Source organism: Lytechinus variegatus, chromosome 15 (genome assembly GCF_018143015.1).
Source record: "Lytechinus variegatus isolate NC3 chromosome 15, Lvar_3.0, whole genome shotgun sequence".
NCBI lineage: Eukaryota > Metazoa > Echinodermata > Echinoidea > Temnopleuroida > Toxopneustidae > Lytechinus > Lytechinus variegatus.
The window spans coordinates 8,596,589-8,620,000 of record NC_054754.1 but is presented as its reverse complement, the minus strand read 5'-3'; the positions used below and the strand labels follow the sequence as shown (position 1 = coordinate 8,620,000).

The following is a 23,412-nucleotide window of genomic DNA, read 5'->3' as shown; positions in this document are numbered from 1 at the left end:
GATGATCAGAAATAGGTTAAAATACTTTCACTGTTGAAATTAACGTATGGAACTATGTCCAGGGCTGCATATTTCAACCGTTGTCATATAAATGTGAGGGCATCTGGGGACTGTTTCACCAACGTAAGTTGTCTGTCAAGTTGTCACTGCCAGATTTAACAACTTTCCTTTATTTTGATTGGCTGAATAGCACAGAAGTCTGACCCTAAAATATACAGTGACTGTCAGATGAAATAGAGTTTTTAATTTCTTTTCTTCTCAACCCTCCTCTTTTTTGCTCACTCTTTAAAGTGCATCGAGACATGATACTCATTGACACTATTTACCAAATTTTATTATCATCATCATTATTATCCTTCATATTAAGATGGTGCACATACTTACGGATTCAAAAAACTCTTGAAGAAGTTTGAATAGTTGAATGTTACGTTGGGCATGGTGCCAGCATTAAGATACAGGTAATCAAGTCGATTGTATCTGAAAAATAACAAAACAAATAGCAAAAATCCTGCAGATTAATCAAAAGGCAATCTGTTCAATCTGTTTGTACCTCTGACATAACAAAATATACATCAACTAACCCTATCCAGCCAGTGAGGAGTAGGATATTAAGCCCTCCCCCTTGACATCTGCCACACAATTTATTTTTTAATGCACTAATTGCTGGAAAAAAATATATAAGTGTATCAATATTTTTCTTTTACTGATTATTAAAACAATGATAGTGTCACCAAAGATTTCAATTAAAAAAATAAATAAGAAAAAACAATGGAAAAAAAGAAGTACATGAGATTCAATTGTTCAATGGAGCATACATGTAAAAGTCTTTGACAAATCATAAGTTATTGTACAGTGCATATCTCTTTATAAAGCCCTGACTCACCTTTTGTTGATCTCAGCGCAAGCCTTGTAGACTGAACTCAGTTTGCTTGTATCAAGCTGTACAATATCTATTGTTGCGTCTGGGTGAGAAGAGAGAAGATTCTGCTTGGCTGTCTCAGCTTTAGATAGATTCCTGCATGCTAAGACAATCAGGATGGTGATGTCCAAAGCTAATAGACGATCTGCTAAGCTGTAGCCAATCCCTCTGGATTATAAAGGAAAGAGGGAGAACATTTAATACGATAACATTTAATACCATAGATGTACATTGTGTCTCATTAAATGATTTTATTTCCCAAATACCTTTCGCCTAGGACAGAGTTGAGAAGCCTAACTGTAATCTTGTTTCCAATATTCATGAATGCTAGACAAAGTCTGAAAGTGATACATGTAGTGAGGTTGTGATGCGGAAAATGTGAACGCTTCTTCCTCTTTTACGCTGGGAAAGACATGAAGGCATAATTTGATATTGTGGTGTACCGTATCGTACTATACAAGAATGGCAGTGCTGTGTGTGTGTGTGTAACACTGTGAGGTGAGTGTGTAAGTGGTCAATGTCAGAACTTTTCTTTCTTGCTATCATTTGTAGCTGAATTGATCAAGAACAGCAGATTTCCGTATACCAGTAATCTCTTTTGATACTTTGAAATCTTTAACTTAATTTTCAATTTTTTTGGTACCTCAAATATGCATGTAAATGTGAGAAGGATTTACAAAGAGAGTGTGATGATTTTTTTTTGTGTATGATTAGTCCAAAGTTGGGGGTGCGGTTAATCCACGGGTGCTGTTTATAGTCCGTTACATACGGTACTTGGTATAAAAGTATGATACCTATGTGCCGCAGTTGAGACCCCTTTTTTTAGCCTAAATTTTCATTCTAGAGCATCACCAATTCAGAAAGCCATAGAAATTCCTATTTTCTCCCTTCCGAAGACCCCAAAATTTGTAATTTCTTGTTCCAGTGCACGTCATTATAAACTCACTCAGCGCATAGCCTGGCCGCCGAAGCTCCAGCGCCCGTATCTAGCTTGCACTATCCCCATATTAATAATCTAGCAAGACACGTGCACGTTTTTTTTCTACATAGCCGCTACCAATTACACCTACGATCTAATAAGTTCCAGGACCCTGTAGTAGTTAGTTCCAGACCATTGCATTTTTAGCAATTGTAGATCCAAAAGACATTACGGAGACCCCCCTTTTAAAGTTTTAAGACCAATTTTTAGTTCCAGAGCCATAATTTTCGACTTTGTGGCACAAAGGTATCTTGTAATAATTCAAGTACCCCCCCCCACGGACTTGGGACTTATCTCGCAGGAACTGCAGTTAAAATCTCTTCATGCTATGCCAGCGAGAAGCGCTGATACTGGAACAGGTTTTTAAGGTGATTAGAGCCGATAGTTCAACTAGTTTAGACTTACAGACCCTACTTACGACATAAACTGTGCGTCGCATAACGTTGGGGAAATACAATAAGAAACAAGATGGCAGCGTAAACATCGGGCAAGTCTCTTCCGTCTTTTCACAATTTTTTTTTTTTTTTTAAATGAATTCTTGTTTAAAAAATAACAAGAGCGTAGAAATGTCGGAAATGAAGTTTTATCCCATGTACATGATTTAGGGCTAGATCTTTTAGAAGTTGAAATCTCGGGGGAGAAAGCCCTACATGGAGATGAATGGTAAGGAATACCTGGCTACTACGCCTACAAATGAGAAACATGATTAGTAGCACCGTAATAGGCGTAAATGATTTTTACTCTCCAGCACTTGTTCACTGCTACCACCCTGCCTGTGGGGAATCTTCAGGTAGGACTATGGTATGCCAATGTTGTACAGAGCACACACTTTAAAAAATCATTAAAATATCACTTTTGTGACCAAAATTACTAATTTCCATACCGTTGCAATTTACTTTACATTAGTAACTTGGGAAAATAATTTTTGTATTCACCAGAGCGCTCAAAAACTTGAATTTTGGGCATATTTTTGTGTACGCCCTCTATTGGTGGAAAGTAATATGGCAAGAAATTTTTCATTTTTTGATCTCTATTTTTAATTAAGAAAAAATTATTCAAAGTGTCAAATTTAAATAAGAGCCAAGTTGTATGAATAATAGGTGTAATGGAAACTGTCAGTGTAAAAAAATCGGGCATTTGCCCCAAACAAAAAGAGAAAATAAGACAAACATTGCCACACTTATTTTGCCACACATGGAGATATAACCATGATCACTGAGAACAAGGTCGGAAGGTTATATAATATATCATAACCTAGCCCAAAAGCTTTGGTCTCTGTTTTGTTGGTTGTTCAGCTGAACTTCGTTGGCTTCACTCACCAAATACAGAGACCGAAGTTCTAGCGCGATCTGCAGGGGACTCAATGGCCATATGTTTATGTACTTAAGATCGGATAAAACGGGGAAGTGAATTTGCGCGACAGCCGAGGTAAGTCACTGTTTTTGTTCCGTTTAACTTCATTTTTCTCCGTTTTTTGGCAATTGATGCCAAGAGGGAATATAAATTTGCACTCTGGTCACTATAATTTTCGAAATTTTTATTAATTAAAGACAAAAATTGAAAAGCCCCGACGGGGGGATTTTGCATTGCAAGTCCCCTAATGGTGGCTGCACGATAGCGAGCCGTCTGTGTACGAGGAGAAATAAAAAAATAAAAAATGTTAAAAAACTCCTCGAAACAGACGGCTGCCAGCTGTCTAATCATAACCTTGTTCATTGTCATTGAATGAGTGCTCTCCAGAAGCCTCCTCCTGGCTAGCCTAAACTAGTATTAGTAGGTGCCAGACATGGGGAAGCCCAACGTCCTGTAAAATACTATGCAGAACTTTCCCTGATATCTGAGCAAGTGGAGCAACACATAAGGTTTTATTGGCGCTAATGCACTTTCCTACCGCCCGATGAAATGAAGCAGTTTCCCCCGTAAACACGCACCCGCTCGACAGCCTGCGCTGACAAGGATTGTGCGTCATTTCTTTTGGGTACGGTACCGTACCGGGTGCGAAAGCACACTAGCTTTATTTCAGCTTTAAAATGACGATGATTTTCATTAATTTATACTCACGCATTAGCCCCAGTTATGAGCACAACCTTCCTTTCTTTCTTGTCAAGGCTAACCATTGTGTTAAAGCAGATCGATTCTTGTCACTCGTCAAAATACCGTTATTAACTGCGCCTTGGATTTTTGGTTAAATGAAGTCTTCGATACAAAAGTCTGAAATAGAGAGTTAATTCGGATGATTAAAATAGGTGACTCCGGAGCTTTTGGCTGGCTTTTCTGTCTTCTTGATCCAGCATGAAATTGATATTTTTTATAAACATAGAAATTAGAAATATATAGTACCGTGGGTGTGACTCCTAGATCTTGTTAAATTTTAGTGCAAATCTTTTTTACCTTAAACTAGACAAGGCCCAAGTCAATATTTCTTAAGCATTTAAAACTTAAAGTACAGACGACCACGCCCCTAAACGTGAAAACCGGATCCGATATATATTTTCATTACCACGCGGTATCAATTGGGTGAAGAAAGCACTGGCACGCATGGCGATGGATACTGGAACAACTTTTTCTGTTGCCAAGGAAATCTGTCCGAAATGTGGCACAGTTTTACCATTTCCAAAGCGTGGCACATTAGACGTCTTCTGTAAAATTTGTGACTTTAAAACTAATGCTACAGGTAAGTTGAAGACGGCAATCGGTATATACGCACGTTGCACATGAAGTTCGAACGTTCGTGCAGCTCAGATTGCAGGCTTCACTCCATTTTACTACCGCTATACTTACTCCTCTAGCCGAAGTTGAGAACTCCATCATCATATTTTCTAAAATGATTTTGATATTGTCACACGAAGCCGTGAACCGCCTCCCATATACATACAAGAGACACATGTGAACTAGCTATATTACATGATTTTTTTTTTTAAAGCTTGTGTATAAATCCACCAAAATGCACCTATCACTATTTCAATTCATTGCTAGCTAATATGCCCTATAACAGTTATGATGTGGAGGATATGAAATGAAAATGTGTTTTACAGGATAAATTTTGCGATTTTACATGGAAATTTAACTTGATTGGGTCACCCGATCAAATTAAAATATCTGTGTGTTTTTGTCTTTCAATTAAATCCTATTCCAAATCATGGAATGGGCTGAAACTTTCAAGATATGTTCTTTGTCTGTAACTTTTGGATATCTAATCACTAAATTTATAAGATAAGTGCTTGAATACCCATTTTTTTAATTTAAAACAAGCATCGCCGAGAGAGGGCGCTATATATCCAAGATTTGAATATTTGAAATTTTCTCAGAGAAGTGCAGTTGGAAAAATATCTAACGGTCTCTACGCTTCAGTAAGACTGTCATATTAGATGATATTCGATTATCACATTATTGACCCTTTACCAAAGCTATACTAGGCACGGCCGTAGTCACTAGATGGCGCTGTCGCGGAAGTGCTCAAAATTTGTACGTAAGTTTCGTCCGCTTGTCAATGAGTGAAATCGCATAGCGATGCGATATCGTCAAAATTAAGCCCCTGTCAGCGCGGATGAATATATTTTCTCTTTGTGATTGTCCTCCCGTGCGATGAAAAATATGTCATCGTAATGCATAGGACTTTCGCGAGCTACCGAAGTCATTTTCGTGCCCCAAATTCCATGAAATCTTCCAAAAATAACCATGAAAGTGTCGGTAAGTCAAAAAAGAGTGTCGTGAGTTGCTCTCAATTCTTACCTATTTAGTTGTATTTCTTGCAAAATGGGTCTCGAAGGGCTCTGGATTTTCCGTTGATTGTGAAACTTGATATTGATTTCCTTTCTGTGTCTTGCAGTTAAATTGCAGCGCGGGGAATCGCAAGGGCTGTGGAAGCCCTTCTCAGTGAGGTTTACAAGCTGAGCTGCCCTTAAATTTGGTCGAATTTCGAGCCATTTTAATCGCGCGCAAGGGATGATTAATTAACATAACAATTAGCAGCTTAGAGATCAAGATTACGTCACGTACGTGCGTACGTGTGATACACAGAAATGAAATAGAACTTGAATCACACAGAATCAGTCAAGAAATGCTTTGTTTTCTTTGTTTGCTAAATGATTTCCTGAATTTAAAATCATGAATAAACACCAGAGTAATGACATGAAGGAGATAATCATGGTCATATGAGGAATAACTAAATATTTTCTGAAAACGAGTGAATATGATGGGGCAATAATGTGCATGCACTGGAAAATGAACATTCACCTCACTGTCAGTGCCGTGGTGTCAGTCACTCAGACACAGTGCTTTACTGCCTTTTACTGGCCTTTTCTTTGCACTGCCGCCGCCACTGGTTTTTCTTTTGCCAACTAGATTAAAACTCATTTATTAATATGTTTATTGCAATTTTTGAATAAATGGTAATACAAAGTGGAAAAAAAATGAAGATAAAAATAATTTGGACTAAAAACTTGTCATGCCATCACCCCCCCCCCCCCCTCTAAAAAATACACACTATCTTGAATGACTCGTTAATTTAATTTGCATTGAAAAAATAAATAATTGTATTTATGCACTTTTTTTATTTCTCATTCTTTCTGCCAGAATATCAGATGCCATCATGAATAACCTCACCACCAGATTGAACTCCTAAACATCTTGACAATGACTATCTACTGAGATATCTTGCCTTCTTGAGATTGGAAGTTTTAAGTTCAAGTCAGAGTGACCTAAGGCCCTACTAACAAGAAGAATCCAGATTTACATAAAAACAAATCCCACGAAAGATACAAACTGATTTTACTCTTAATGTGTAGTGTGTATGTGAGACTCTGTGTTTGTGTTTATTTTGAGGAGGACCTCCTGTCTCTGTTTTTATTATTTTATTGACTGAATGAATGATCAATACCTCAAAGTGAGAACTGATTTTTGAGGAGAGTACATTAGTGTATGGTTTTGAGTGAATTTGATTTGAGTAACTGTTTTCTTTATTATTTTTCTCATAATTATTATTTTGCCTTTTATTATATATTTTCAGTCATATATTGTCAGTTTATTTAAAGGGGAATGAAACCTTTGGAACAAATAGGCTTGTGTAGAAACAGAAAAATCAAAGAATAAGAATAAAGAAAGTTTGAGAAAAATCAGACAAATAATGAGAAAGATATGAGCATTTGAATATTGCAATCACTAATGCTATGGATATCCTCCCATTGGCAATGCGACAAGGATGTGTGATGTCACTGATGAACAACTTTCCCTTTGGTGGACTATAAAATACTCTCAAAATATCTCTTTTTGCTTTTTCTTATGATGATACAAACTCTTTATCCATGATGTATTCTTAAAAATATGTATTACATGCCCTCGTGTAGAAAGAACACATGATCTATGGATAGATGTGATAAAAGAGGCAATTCAAGTAAAATATATACTAAAGTAATGGGGAGAGTTGTTCACAAGTGACATCACACATATTTGTCGCTTTGCCAATTTGCTATCTCCATAGCAATAGTGATAGCAATATTCAAATGCTCATAACTTTCTCATTATTTGTCCGATTTTTCTCAAACTTTTGTTGATCTCTTTCTTTGATTTTTCTGTTTTCACACAAGCTATCTTGTTCCAATGGTTTCATTCTCCTTTAACATTAAGTTGAACTTCCAAATTTGATCAAAGTGTTCAATTCTTGGGATAGAATTTTATCAGGTAATAAAACTGAGTTTGATAAATCTAAAAAAAGGACACTGAAAAAATATGAACACTTGGAGATGCTCACTAAGAAGAGGAAAAAACATGAAAGGAAATGGAACTTAAGTGGATGTTATAGCATGCCTTTCGCAGATCTCCAAGCACCAGGAATCATAGGCGGCGGAAGTGGGGGGGGGAAGTATCCCCCTAAATTTGAGGTGGGGAGGGGACGATTCCATCCCCCTCAATTTTTTGTTGATAACCTTATTTTTTTATTTTTTTTGGCTTGTCAATTTTCAATTTTGTTTCCTGTGTCCCCCCCAAGATATTATTTGGTCACTATCTTTTTTTTTTCGGGGGGGTCAAAAGATTTTGGCGGTTCCCCCCTAAAATTTTTGGCTTCCCCCACCAATGCCAGGAATGTTGATGTTCAACTGAGAGTTGCTGAAGTGGAATCTCCGTTTGTGAACTTGTTATAGAGAATGATTATTCGAGGACAAGTTAGATGATATTACCCAGCCCATAGCATACATCCCAACAATGGAATGGAGGCAATATACCCCTGTAATACATGAAGTATCATATTATCTTTAGGTTGGTTTGGAAAGTAAGTCCTCTAGTCAATATTAATGTCTGCCCAACAAAATGGTACTATCTGGCAATTTGGTGGTTCAATCACAAGCAGAAAAAGTTTAGTAAATTGACACTAGTAAGACAATTAAACAAATATAATACAGCCAAACTGTCTGACCCCTTACTTGACTACTGACTTAACTAATTATTGAAAAATGACAAGAGATGCTTAGGCCCTTTGTAACCATTTCATTGGGCAGACTGAAGCAGATGACTAGAATTCATACTTTCATGAAGATTAAGGAACATCGAAATGATTATTACAATTTAGCAAATATGAATTTATAACACTGTCATGGTTATAAAAAATAATGAATTTCTATCAAGTAAAATGACAATACAATGTAAGACATAACTGCAATAAAGTAATTTCATTTCCAAAAGATATCTTCCATAATTTAATAACCAAATTTCTCAAGATAATATTTCTTCTGCACAAAGTGTATGAAATGCTCAGTGTAAATCATGCTGTTTATAAATCTCTAGGATTTTTTTTTTTTCAAAATGAAAATAATGTAAACTAAATCAAAACCAGGGGTGGTGGATCCAGGATTTATCCTGGGGGGCACATATTCAGGATGAAAATTTGTCAAGCAAAAAAGGGCCTTACGGGGGGCATTCTTTGATGAAAATTGCATATTTTCATTACATCTTGACTGTAGCTCTCAAAGGGGGGGGGGGGGTTGAGCTAGATGTGCCCTCCCCCAGATCCACCAGTGATAAAAATCAACATTTATGAAAGATTGCATACCTTATATTCTGAATTGGTAAATTCAATGCATATGTCTACAAAATGAAACTGACATGTTTGGATAAATTGCTTATTTTTGTTTCAAGAAAGAATTCATCAACAACAGCTTAGAGTTATTGAGAAAACATCAAGAAAAAATAATATCCTGATATGCAATAACTATATCTATTTTATATATGCTTTTTTTTTCCAAAAATTTAATCCTTGACATGGGGGGGGGGCTGGTTTAGTAGTCAAATTCACCCCCCCCCCCCGTTAAGTAAAATGCTTTATCAAAATAAGATTATGCTATCATTTATAATTTACTGCATTTTGGAGCCCATTAAAATTCAAAATGAATCATAGAGGGCAGTGCCACACCTTATTCACTGAAATTGAGGGGCATGCACAGCTGAAAAACTATCAGCAGGGGCAATAATTTTCACTGCAATGTTAGATATCCTAAAAAAAATCCTAAAAACACAATTAAAATGAAATTAAACTCCCAGGAAGTGCCCCTGTATACTATTACAGCCCTTGACCTGTATATTCTCAAGGGGTTCAATAATTCCTTCTCTTCCCTTGTAGAGTCGGTTCGGGTGCGAATGTGTCTGAAAAAAAATAAGTAAAAAAAGGATCATTAGTAAAAATTGTAGAGAACAGAACATATCATTTTTAAAAAATTTAGCAAGCAAAAACAAAGATTGATCTGGCATTGGAAAATAAAAGGAAATTAATTAACACCGCCCCCCCCCCCCCCCCCCCCGCTTCAACATTTTTTGGTTGTTTGCTTCTGCTTACAACTTTATAAATTTACCCGATACACCTTTCAAAACTTTTGGCTCCATTATCATGATTATGCCACTGTTCAAGTATTATTTATTTGGAAACCAATGCTAAAACTATAAGGTGAAATGAAATTATATAAAGAAAAAAAATATATATTTCACAAAGTATAAAATCATAATGATGTAGGTCATGTTGAAATTAGACCCTGGACTGGACTCAAAATTAGATCAAGTGTAGTGTAGACCAAATGTAAATTAGACAAAGTGTAGACCAAATGGCAATTAGAATTTTTTTTAAACCAAATGGGTCAAGCCCATTTGGTATATGTATAAAGACTAAAATATATGTATATAAGTTAAAAAAATATAATTAAGTAGCCTAGGTTGTGCTGAAATTAGACCAACTGGACATTTCACAAAATGAGAATTAGACCAAGTGTAGACCAAATGGGTTTAGCCCATTCGGCATTAGACTAAATGAGAAGTGGGCAAATTGCATGTGAACCAAATGAATATACATATTTACAATGTGGAACTGCATGATATAAAGCCAATTTTATGTACCAGTATTTGACAAAGTAAAAAAATATACAATTATGTAGGTTATGCTGAAATTAGACCAACTGGACATTTCACTAAATGAGAATTAGACCAAGTGTAGACCAAATGGCAATTTAGTAGACCAAATGGGTTTAGCCCATTTGGCATTAGACCAAATGACAAGTGGGCAAACTGCATGTAGACCAAATGAAAATACACCAGAAAACACATTTCACAAGTTGGGACTGATATAGAGAGCCGTAGCAGACGACGGAGATGGGTACATGATCTGCGTCCGCAAAAAACGCGCACGCATCTATGTACTAACATGAAAAACAGCATATGGGACGATCTGACTAAAAATCGCACATGCGGGGCTGTTTGAGAGTCACAGCAGAGGACGGCTAGCAGACGCCGACGGGCGCGCGCATTTAGCGAGCACATCGTGATCGTTTAAACTATCGATAGTAAGGACAGTGCATTAACAGGGACCCGCGATGTCTATGACTTTTTCGACCCATGTTGGTGCTATGAAATTGCTCTTTTTTGCAGTTTAAATGAATTTTACGTAAGTTTTAAGTGGTTTCACATGACAAATTAGATATTAAGAAATTTTTTGATATCATTCTTGGGGACAACAAACACATTTTGAAATTCTTGTTGTCCTGCCTAGCTATACACAGGCTTTAAATACAGACAAATTATACATCACTTGAAAGGTTTTTTCAAGACAAATTCAATGGTGAAGACCAAATTACAATTGGAGCACCATAACTGAAGATATGGCCTCTTAAAGGGACGCTATACACGGAACTTTTCTGCCACCCAAGACAAGTACCCATTGGGTGGCAGATCTACAGGTACTTGTAGATCTAAGAAACTTCCATACTTTTTTTCATGTAGGTTACTAAGTTAATTTGACTAAAATGCAACACAAGAGGTGATCTTGTAGAGCATGGCTGTGTTACCGTCATGTTTTTCTTATTCAAACAGCTTCTATTTGTGAAAATATAGTATACAAGAAGAAAGATAACAAATTAGAATAACATGAATAAGACAAGAGAAGTGCATGGGACGCTTTGCGTTGTTAAAAAAAATTAATCAACTCTTGGGGGTCTCATTCCTCAACAGACTTTAATCAGAAAATAAAAATGAATGTCCCACTATACTTCCCGGTATCTGTAAGATTTATATTACCACTATACTTCCCGGTATCTGTAAGATTTATATTGATCATTCAAAAGTAGAAAATTAAGTTTTGCAAGTAATTTTTTTTTCTTTCTGTTTGTCCATGTTCACTCTGTATTCTGTATAATTACCATGATGTCTCAAACTTGTTTGCAGATCTGAGATCAGACAGCTGGAGCTGCAACAGTAGCTAGAAATGTACTCCACTGCTTAGAATTATAGAATATATTAACATTAAATATATTGGAATATATAAAGTTAAAAAGCAAGTCTCTGACATCTGAATTTCTACTACATTTAAAATCACATTTACAAAATAATCTCCCTCCTAGTAAACATAATAAAACAGGGACCCATTATTGTGTACATCATGTGAATTGATGAGACAGCTTATTGATATGATGACACAAAACAACAGAATATAGATATAGTCATGTATCTATTCATTTTAATACCAGTACCAGGCAGCAGTCAATGCATGGTCTGCGCCTGTACATGAAAAATAAATGAGACTGGAATTAAACATGCTTTAATTCCCGCCTGTTTTTTTTTCTTGAAATATTAAGTTGAAATTATCATTAATTTATCATCAATACACATAATTCATGCAGAAATCAAATGCACAACTTATCACCTACAACTAATTTCAATGGGTTTAACAATAACATACATGCATCAAGTACCACACCCACGGCCACCACGCCCACTCACTCCTTTCGGTCAGCCATGGCACCAAAATCACACTCTAGGCGGCACAACATGGGCTTGCATTCGCCTCTTGCGCAGCTATGCGACACATTCTTATATATCAAAATTAGATTTTCTGATACAAATACACTTCAAAGAATTAATTTATATCTGATATTTGATTGTTCCCTGGGAAATTTTCTGTTTATACGGCTTTGAAGTAAGAAAATAGAAACATGATTTACCTTAAGTGTCCAAAAAACTCCTTTTTATAACGAAAAACATTGCCGACATTGAACTGAAATCGTCACTAACTTGTAGAAGAAAGTCTGCCGATTTTAATGATACATAACACATGGTTATTTGATGCCCCTAAAGGGCGTCAACAAGTAAAAGTAACTTGCAAGATTAACCCGGTTCTGGAGTCATATTTTCCAAAATGGCGACTTCCATCGTGTGACGACGGACAGGTGGTGCTCTCGAAAACGGCCTTAAAAACAACATTTTGGCGATGCAAATGTGAGTAAATTGACTAGAAATAAGAAGTTTAGATATAATAGAAAAAGATCGTAACATTTTATGAAAAAAGGATTTGAAATGTTGATACACTGGCTCAATGAATTTTGCCCATTTTGTGTGTTGGCAGAATAGGAAATGTGTTAAACGCGAACCCGTTGCGATCGCTATGTGAACAACGATAGATTTCCCTATAGGTCCTAGATTAGGAAATCCATCTAGATCTTCATGATCTTAGAAATCCCATATTTTACTTATCTACACCCCCGGGCCGGGCCGGCCGGCCAAGGTTCCAAAAATTATAAGAGGTAAAAATTTAAAGTTTTCTTAATTACCAGACCAATCTCATGTAATGTAGATCCCTCGATCCATTTGAACACAGTGCAAAGGCTTGACCCTTGAAGTTGAATGGCTTATGTATGACGTACCTTCGATTAATAAGGTAAAAAATTTGAGGTTTCTTATGTACCAGACCAATCCCGGCTCATGCACTCATTTAATGAACAAGGTTATGATAGAACCTTGTTCTCAGTTACATCCCCATGTGTGGCAAAATAATGATGGCAATGTTTGGCTTAATTTCTCTTTTTATATGAGACAAATGGTTGATTTTCTTACACTGTCATTTTTTATTACAGCTATTCACCATATAACTTGGCACTTATGTAAATTTTATTCTTTAGATTATTTTTTTCTTAATTAAAAATAGAGATTGAAAAATTAAAATTTTCTTGCCATCTTACTTTCCACCTATAGAGGGCGTACACAAAAATATGCCCAAAATTCAAGTTTTTGAGCGCTCTGGTGAATACAAAAAGTATTCCCAAGTTAATAATGAAAAATAAATTGCAACTGTATGGAAATTAGTAATTTTGGTCCCAAAAGTGATATTTTAATGATTTTTCAAAGTGTGTGTTATGTACAACATTGGCATACCATGCCATAGTCCTACCTGTAGATTCCCCACAGGCAGGAAGGTTGCAGTGAACAAGTGGGCTCATGTAACTTGGATCCCACGATCCATTTGCACACAACACAAATACAGGGTCAAGACTATTTAATATAACAATAGGCACCGCTTGAACGGTTGAACCGCTTATGTATGACGTACCTTCGATTAACGATGTTACAAAATTGCTGTTTAGAAGAACCATTTAGATAAATATTATTAAACAAATAATGAGATTTGAAACTTGATTAAATATAATTATTATGATAATAATTATTTATAATCGTGCATTAGATTTTATTATTTGTTAAATAAATTTGAGATATTAAGCATTTTGTGTTTTTCAAAAGCCGCTCAAAACTATTTGATTCTTTTATCATCAAATGAATGAGTATATTTGTGTAGAATTTAAAGCTCCCAAAACATGTTTTTTTAGATATAATTTACCGTTGATAGGCCTACTCTGGGAAAGTCGAAGCGAATGCTCAGTTTTCCCTCAAGTGGAAAAACGCAGTGAACTCTTAATACGAAATTTAAAACCCAATTTGAAATAATCATTAAAATAATTTTAAATCGGGTTTCAAATTTCATTATTCGTTAAAGGACAAGTCCACCCAAAAGTTGAAGAATAAAAAGAGAAAAATCCAGTAAGCATAACACTGAAAATTTCATCAAAATCGGATGTAAAATTGAGTCAACTGTTGAGTGACATTTTAAAAGTTTCGCTAAATTTCACAAAACAGTTTATATGCACATCCTGGCTTGTATGCAAATGAGGAGAGTATGATGTCATCCACTCACTATTTTTATTGTATTTTATTATATGAAATATGAAATGTTTTAATTTTCTCCTCATTGTCAAGTGATATGATTAATTCCTCACTGAACATGTGGAATTAGCATTGTTCAATATATGGATTATTCAAGTTGGTCCTTAATGGTCAACTCTATAAAAAATGAAATTGTATTGAAAATTGTATAATTCAAACAATAAAAACGAAAGAAAAAAGTGAGTGTTTGACATCATCTACTGACTCGCCAAGTTGTGCATATCACTGTTTTGTGAAAAATAAGCAAAACTTTTAAATGTCATAACTTTCTTGTTTAACATCCGATTTTGATGAAATTTTCAGCACTATACTATTTAGACTTTTCTCTATTCAAGACAGCATTTTCCTGGGGTGGACTTGACCTTTAAATAACAATTTTTATCTATAAATTGTTCTTTAATACGGCATTTCGTAACATCGCTAATCAAAGGTACATCATAACGAAGCGGTTCAAGGGTGAAGCCTATTGTATTTGCTTTGTTGACAAAAGGATTGAGGGATCTACAAGAGATCGGTCTGGTAAGAAACCTGTAATTTTTCCCCTTTTTATTAACAGATTTTTTGCACTTTCATATGCCTAATGCATATGAAGGTGTATAGATAAATGAAACAAATTTACATGATTTCTATATTCAAAGATGGATTTCCTAGGGAAATCCTTTGTTTACATGCCTCTCTTATATGCCTATAACAGGGGTTTCAAGGCTTTGTGATGAAGTATATGTCATCACGAAGTTTTCAAGCCTAAGTTACACCTACCTACAGTTAGTGTTGGACTGGATCTTATGGCTATGCTTTAGTTTGTGGTAATCTATTCCATGCTTTGATGCAAGCTATCACTAATGCATTCAAAGCAATTCTGGCAATCAGTTGATGGATAAGATTTCTCTGATGTGTATTCTAGTATGAATCCTAGAGTTAACAGCAAAACCATCTGATAAAAATGACAAATTTTAAGTCGATTATGATTTGTACATAGATATCAAACAATTCAGGGATATTAAATCATAATGTTGAATGCAGAATGTTGAGATGCAGAAATAAAGGACTTCTGTAATTCGAATATGTAATGAGTCTGATAACTTTTTTTTGAAGGATCAGTAGTTTGTTTAAATGATTCCTATTTCCCCATGCATCATTGCAATGAATTAAGTGAGGCACACAGATGGAGTTACTAAAGTTTGTTGGGGTAAAAAGAAAACGCAACATATTTACAGCAACACTTCTTGAAACCTTGGTACAAACATTGCTGACCTGATTTTTCCATGATAAATGATCATCTTTTCCAACTCCTATTTGCTCAACTCTGTACACCTCCATTCTGCTCTAGATACTAAAGTGAGCTTGTGCGTGTAATGTAAATTCAAGATGCAGAGGCGTCGATCCAGGGGGGGCGATCGCCCCACCAATGAAAATATTGGGGGGGCAAACATATCATTTTGCCCCCCCAATAATTCCGGATATGGCAAAAAAAAAACCAAGATTGTAATGTTCAACAAGCGAGAATGAGATACATAACTCGTTCTTTATTTAAAATCGTGCTCAAAATGCCCGCTTTTCTGATTGGATTATAAAAATTTCTAGCTCGCGCTTCGCGCTCGCATCATTTCTGTAGCAAAAACCCATACTTTTCATGATTAAATAGGTTAATGCAAATGTCCCCTTTTCACTTTAACGCCTCAAAAGAACTCCTGCTTCGATTTGCAATCATTTGTTCTTGGATATGCATCTTGTTCTTTATAAAAAACGTCCATTAAACTGTCATTTTTTCAGATCGAAAAATCAATATTTTCAGCTCGCGCTTCGCACTCGCATCTATTGTTTTTTTTTAGATACCAATCTTTATTATTGTTATACCAAAAATGCTTAGAATATCAAGCTTTCAGGTCACAATATATTTAAGCGCACTCTCGGCACTCGTACTATCTGTGTCGTGAGATATGTATCCTCCTCATGAGTTACTACAAACAGTTCTAAACAGGCACGCTTTTCCTGTCAGTGTACTAAAAAAAAAATCAACTCGCGCTTTGCGCTCGCATAATTTGTTGGTGAGATACGTGTCTGTGTCTCATTAATCATATATATCTATATCTATCTATCTATCTATATATATATATATATATATATATATATGTGTGTGTGTGTGTGTGGGTGTGTGTGTGGGTGTTTTGTACGATCCAGCGCCTTTGGAACGTTAATGATTTTGCCCCCCCAATCTGAAAAATGGATCGACGCCCCTGTCAAGATGTCCAATAATTTTCAGGAGAGTGCCCTATTTGGAAAGGTGTCAAATTTCCCTCCATGGGCCATGCCAGGAAACCCATATGCCATATTTCGAGCAAAAATCACCCCATGATGGGATATATTTTTGGTCATTGATCTTTTAGAGTCCAACATTGACTCAAGACGTCTGGAGTCATGTGGGATTCGGGTCTTTCGGAAAATCACAATCATGGATTTTAGCTCTGAAATATTTTTATTTATCAATGCATGCAAGACACCCATGTGGAACCTGTTAGCTGTGGGGAGGGAGTTAAATTAATTATGGTCTGATATTGGGGCACTTTATTTAAGGTCAATCATCCAGAAGTAATGTCCACGGGAAGAGAGAGAATTTTTTTTTCGCGTATTCATGTTTTTATGGGCTTTCTTACCCCTTCAAAGATAAAGGGGCTTCAAAGATAAAAGGGCTTTCTTACCCCTTCTTAAATTAAAGATGAAATTTTGCCTTTTGGGTGACCTTTTCTTGGACTTGCCCCAAATTTCCCTCCATGGGCCATGCCAGGAAACCCATATGCCATATTTCAAGCAAAAATCCCCCCATGATGGGATATATTTTTGGTCATCGATCTTTTGTAGTCCAACATTGACTTGAGACGTCTCGAGTCATGTGGGATTCGGGTCTTTTGGAAAATCACAATCGTGGATTTTGGCTTTGGCTCTGGAATATTTTTTATTTATCAGTGCATGCAAGACACCCATGTGGAACCTGTTAGCTGTGGGGAGGGAGGTAAATTAATTATGGTCTGATATTGGGGCACTTTATTGAAGGTCAATCATCCAGAAGTAGTATCTCCACCGGAAGAGAGAGGGAACCTTTTTTTTCACGTATTCATGTTTTTATGAGCAAACTTCTCCAACATTGCTGAGATGGTGGGCAGTCTTCCACGATGAAAGCAGGCCAGTTTGAAAAAGCTTGGTTTAAATGAGGGTCTATTTCCTATCACACCAAAACTATGTATGTTTTCTTTCCCCCTCAGATACATGGAAAGATGTTGTTTATTACTCTCATAGAACTGTGAATGAGCGCAAGCAAGGGAAAAAGAGGAAAGAACCGCGGGCTGAAGATCTAGGACCTGTGGTACGTATCCAAATAAATTATTACACCTCAATAAAAGGGCTAAGTTGCAACATACTAACACATTGGATTTTCAATTGAGCATGCACTGTCATAATAGATTCACATCAAACATGCTGTCAAGTTAAATTAGCTCCTTCACTTAGAGAGGCATAGTGTGTGGTAATTTCATTTCACATTAAATAGTTCATTTAGTTGCTTGATTTGATATATTATTAAGTTATTTGATTTGCTTATTTAGCTTTTATCTTGTTTCTTTTACTATCTCACCATACTAAAGATCTTTAGTTCAGTTAACCTGCACTTAGCTTGCCCTATCCTTTCATTTACACAGGCTGACATGTATGGCTGGATTGGGATTGGCTCAGTTCAAGCGTGCATTGTAAGAACAGAGTGGGAAAGCTACTTGTAAAGTTTACTATTCAGGGGTGGTATTTTGAATGTAACAAGTAACTTCAAGTTTGTGTCCTTATTGTTTTGTACGTCTCTGATTTTTAATACCACTGAAATACATATCAGTATTTATAGGGCCAATCTTTACACCTTCCCAAATAAACAATGGGGCCCATATTCTGATAGCAGGTTTAATTTAAACTGAGGTTTAAAGTTGTGGTTTAAGTATGGGAAGCCAAAAGTATCAACATTTTTATTAAGTTGTATGTTGCTTATGTTTACTGTGCTCTTTCCTGATTCATCGATGGTGAAGACAATCATCTATTTATACTTCCTAGACAATTATGAATGATTTGAGAGCCATATGAGCTGAAGTAAGATATCTCTACTGTTAGTGATTTATGTAACAATTGGCTATCCATACTAAAACAACAACTTTAAACCTGAGGTTAAGTTAAACCTGCTATCAGAATACAGGCCTGGAAGTATAAACACTCTAAACCATACTATAGACTGTTTTCTTGTATTCCAAAAGGATCAGTGTGTATCATATTACTGGTGACAGATAGATTGTATTTTGTTTGAGATTTTCAAATGTCGGTATAACATTGCTGCTCCTGTGAGCAGGGGAGCGTTTCATGAAAGGACTTGTCAGACGTTTTATCCGACAAGTCCTATTTTCTCCGACAGTTACTATAGTAACAGTGATTCTCAGCCAATTAAAATCAAAGAAAGTTGTCAGATCTAACAACATGTCGGACGAAAATGTTGATGAAACGCTCCCCAGGTGTTAAAGTACCTCTTATTCACACCAAAAGGAGAAAGTATGGAGTATTAGCTCAGAAATCCTACATGTAATGTATATTCTTTCTCATTGTTTGATAATCGTACCCTTGTCTCTTGATCAATCGTTCAATAAGTATCTTGATACATGTATTGCTTTTACAGGATGATGCCGTATATTGTTAAGAATTTCAGTTCAATGTATTTTTCTCATCAGGTTGATCGAGCATGTGTTTACTGCGGCCATGATGGTCTTCACTTTCATACTAGTCAGACAAGATCAGCTGATGAAGGACAAACAATCTTCTACTTCTGTCCAAGTTGCAAGTATGTCGGATTGGTTTATATCCTCTTGGTCTACAAGTAGTTTGACTACTTATCAGGGGAGCGTTTCATCAATATTTTCATCCGACAAGTTGTCAGATCTGACATCTTTCCATGATTTTGATTGGCTGAGAGGCACTGTTCCTATGGTAACTGTCGGATAAAATGGGACTTGTCGGATAAAACGTCCGGCAAGTCCTTTCATGAAACACCCCCCAGATTGCCAATGTCAAATGGGCAAAACAAATTTGGTCAATTGCCACTTGGTCTATTCTTCACTTGGTCTAAGACTCTTGGGCTAGCTGTCATGTGGTCTAATGCATAGGTGGTTGAATTCCCTCTTCGTCTACACTTACTTTTTCACACTTTGTAAAATGAAATTTTGGATCATGAGTAGTTAATCCAATCATATACATGTATTCTAGTGGTATTTATGGAAGCTTAAAAGTGCCACCGAGATGTTGAGATAATTATCTCGGGAAGTCGACATCTTGATAGCAAAAGATAAGATGACGAGATCCTGGATCTCATCATGTCGACATCTTTTAGAAGAGATGATGAGATGACAAGATCCCGGATCTCATCATGTCAACATCTTTTAGAAGAGATGTTGAGATGACAAGATCCCGGATCTCATCATGTTGACATCTTTTAGAAGAGATGATGAGATGACAAGATCCTGGATCTCATCATGTTGACATCTTTTGGAAGAGATGATGAGATGACAAGATCCCGGATCTCATCATGTTGACATCTTGTAGAAGAGATGATGAGATGACAAGATCCTGGATCTCATCATGTTGACATCTTGTTATGGAAGCTTAAAAGTGCCACCGAGATGTTGAGATAATTATCTCGGGGAGTCGACATCTTGATAGCAAAAGATAAGATGACGAGATCCTGGATCTCATCATGTCGACATCTTTTAGAAGAGATGATGAGATGACAAGATCCTGGATCTCATCATGTCAACATCTTTTAGAAGAGATGATGAGATGACAAGATCCCGGATCTCATCATGTCAACATCTTTTAGAAGAGATGTTGAGATGACAAGATCCCGGATCTCATCATGTTGACATCTTTTAGAAGAGATGATGAGATGACAAGATCCTGGATCTCATCATGTTGACATCTTTTGGAAGAGATGATGAGATGACAAGATCCCGGATCTCATCATGTTGACATCTTGTAGAAGAGATGATGAGATGACAAGATCCTGGATCTCATCATGTTGACATCTTGTAGAAGAGATGATGAGATGACAAGATCCTGGATCTCATCATGTTGACATCTTGTAGAAGAGATGATGAGATGACAAGATCCTGGATCTCATCATGTCAACATCTTAAGAAGAGATGTTGAGATGACAAGATCATCTCATCATCTCATCATCTCTTCTACAAGATGTCAACATGATGAGATCCAGGATCTTGTCATCTCATCATCTCTTCTAAATGATGTCAACATGATGAGATCCGGGATCTTGTCATCTCAACATCTCTTCTAAAAGATGTTGACATGATGAGATCCGGGATCTTGTCATCTCAACATCTCTTCTAAAAGATGTTGACATGATGAGATCCGGGATCTTGTCATCTCATCATCTCTTCTAAAAGATGTTGACATGATGAGATCCAGGATCTTGTCATCTCATCATCTCTTCTAAAAGATGTCGACATGATGAGATCCAGGATCTCGTCATCTCAACATCTCTTGTAAAAGATGTCAACATGATGAGATCCAGGATCTCGTCATCTTATCTTTTGCTATCAAGATGTCGACTTCCCGAGATAATTATCTCAACATCTCGGTGGCACTTTTAAGCTTCCATATCTTGTAGAAGAGATGATGAGATGACAAGATCCTGGATCTCATCATGTCAACATCTTAAGAAGAGATGTTGAGATGACAAGATCATCTCATCATCTCATCATCTTTTCTACAAGATGTCAACATGATGAGATCCGGGATCTTGTCATCTCAACATCTCTTCTAAAAGATGTTGACATGATGAGATCCGGGATCTTGTCATCTCATCATCTGTTCTAAAAGATGTTGACATGATGAGATCCAGGATCTTGTCATCTCATCATCTCTTCTAAAAGATGTTGACATGATGAGATCCAGGATCTCGTCATCTCAACATCTCTTGTAAAAGATGTTGACATGATGAGATCCAGGATCTCGTCATCTCATCATCTCTTCTAAAAGATGTCAACATGATGAGATCCAGGATCTCGTCATCTTATCTTTTGCTATCAAGATGTCGACTTCCCGAGATAATTATCTCAACATCTCGGTGGCACTTTTAAGCTTCCATTGGTATTAGACCAAGTGGTTAATAGATGCAACGGCTATAGCCTAAATGCGTATTAGTCCAAATGAGTAAAGGCCTTTTAAAGTGACAATTAGACAGGATAGGTATATTTTGTTGTAGATGAACTAGGATTAGCTCATGTTCTGAGATGAGACCAACACAAAGTAGACAAAGTGGGTGTAGATTAACCCTAAAAAAGACTGGGGGGGGGCTGAATCAGTCCCCCTCGACATTTTTTGACCGCGTCGCTCACTGACTTTTTACTTTCAAGTCTCGCGCAACTGTTGAGACCAAAATTGTGACCCCCGGGTACGCAGTTCCGAAATTACGCAACATTTTGTAAGTGCATGCAGACCAAAAATTAATCAAAAACCTGAATTTGTGTACAAATCCAATGCAAATAGTGTTTTTAGCCAAAATTCATAAATGTATCATTATTTTTCCTTTTACTGTTTAAAATAAGTTAATTTTATCTTTTTTTATGGTCAAAATAATGTCCCCGACAATTTCCATAGAAAAAACAATAAAAAACAAAAAGTCGAATAACAAAGAAATACATAAGAAATTTAGAAAACAATAGAATACATAAGAAAATAAATGTGATGTTCAAATTTTTTTTGAATAAATTTGATCAGATGCCTATCTAGCGTATGTGAAACAAAAATTAGCATTTCAGGGGCATTATTCTATTATTTAGAGCAAACTTATGATTTTACGCATAAATTAGCATAATTAATGAGACATGAGATTTTTTGCAGAATTTGATGTTATAGTTTTGTAGATAGTGCCATGGGTAAGACGTGTGCCAATTTTCGTCGCGATCGACGGCAGAGATCATACCCCCCCCCCCCCCCGTCTTCTTAGGCGTCGAAATAGCCCAGTCTATTTAGGGTTAAGCAGGGATCTTTGGAAAGGGTGAATTACTAGCAGCCAAAGAAAATTTAATGCTGTGGACAACTAATTTTTTTTGATGATTTTTCTCTTTTGCTTCAATTTAGCAAAAATCATACATTTCTTTCCACCCGAATATTTCAATGAATATCGATAGAATGTGAGTTAAATATAAATGATTTCTTTTAAATTCCCCAACACATTTTAGTTAGTGATTTAATTTGTTGAATAGCCTTGCCAATGTTGTGCATGTCATATTAAGCTTTATTTTAACAACTTTTACTCAGGAAAGTTACAACATACTGCAAGAAAAACTACTAAAGTGTCTGCATAAGATGTCACTGTAATGTGGGTTTAATTTTTCATTTGATTTATAAAGCCATTCATGAATTTAAGTAGGATTGATAATGTCATGCCATGACGTGGCATAATTAAAACAAATTCTAATCTTTTCACTTTATTGCAATGGTTCAGTTATTTTAGTTCACCACATTTTAGAGGTACCATTTGTCAGCATATAATTGTCAAAGTTTTTTTTATTGTAACCTCCAGTGTTCCATTTAATAAAGCATTTACTCCAACCTCAAAAATGAATAAGATATTATCATTACCGGTAAGTACAATTCTCTTTTGCATTTACTTTTCCCTTTTTTTTCCATTACAGAAAACAAGAGATTGAGTACACCTGATGTCCGTTGGATGTTGCTATTTATCATGAACTGCTAAAAATGCTGATATTTATGAATTAAAAATAAATGATATAACCTCTGGTTGATATGTGCCAGCCTTCAGCACCGTTAAAGCCAACATTCAACGGCCACTCTGAACAACCACCAGCTCAAGAGCTTAACTCCTCTTACAGATCTTGACCGTCCTTGATTCTTAAAGAATGAAACCTTTGGAACAAGATACCTTGTGTAAAAA

General features: G+C 36.2%; 2 protein-coding genes across 3 annotated transcripts in view; one reads left to right on the top strand and one right to left on the bottom strand.

Annotated features, from left to right (window-relative positions):
* LOC121428483 (3-keto-steroid reductase/17-beta-hydroxysteroid dehydrogenase 7-like) overlaps positions 1-4,438 on the bottom strand; it is a 13,966-nt gene extending 9,528 nt beyond the window's left edge. Inside the window, exons 1-3 of one of the 2 annotated variants that reach the window (XM_041625111.1) lie at positions 4,350-4,438; positions 884-1,087; positions 385-477 (exon numbers count right to left, since the gene is read on the bottom strand). In XM_041625111.1, the coding sequence (XP_041481045.1) occupies positions 385-477; positions 884-1,087; positions 4,350-4,438 (386 nt within the window). Of the gene's footprint in view, positions 1-384; positions 478-883; positions 1,088-3,959; positions 4,110-4,349 lie in introns of those variants that run through there. The other variant, XM_041625112.1, reaches the window with a different exon arrangement.
* LOC121428484 (DNA-directed RNA polymerase I subunit RPA12-like) lies at positions 4,408-23,412 on the top strand. The gene is made up of 4 exons (XM_041625113.1): positions 4,408-4,572; positions 17,681-17,781; positions 19,172-19,281; positions 23,153-23,412. Exons 1-4 carry the CDS (start codon positions 4,437-4,439, stop codon positions 23,175-23,177), a joined length of 372 nt encoding a protein of 123 aa, XP_041481047.1. The 5' UTR covers positions 4,408-4,436; the 3' UTR covers positions 23,178-23,412.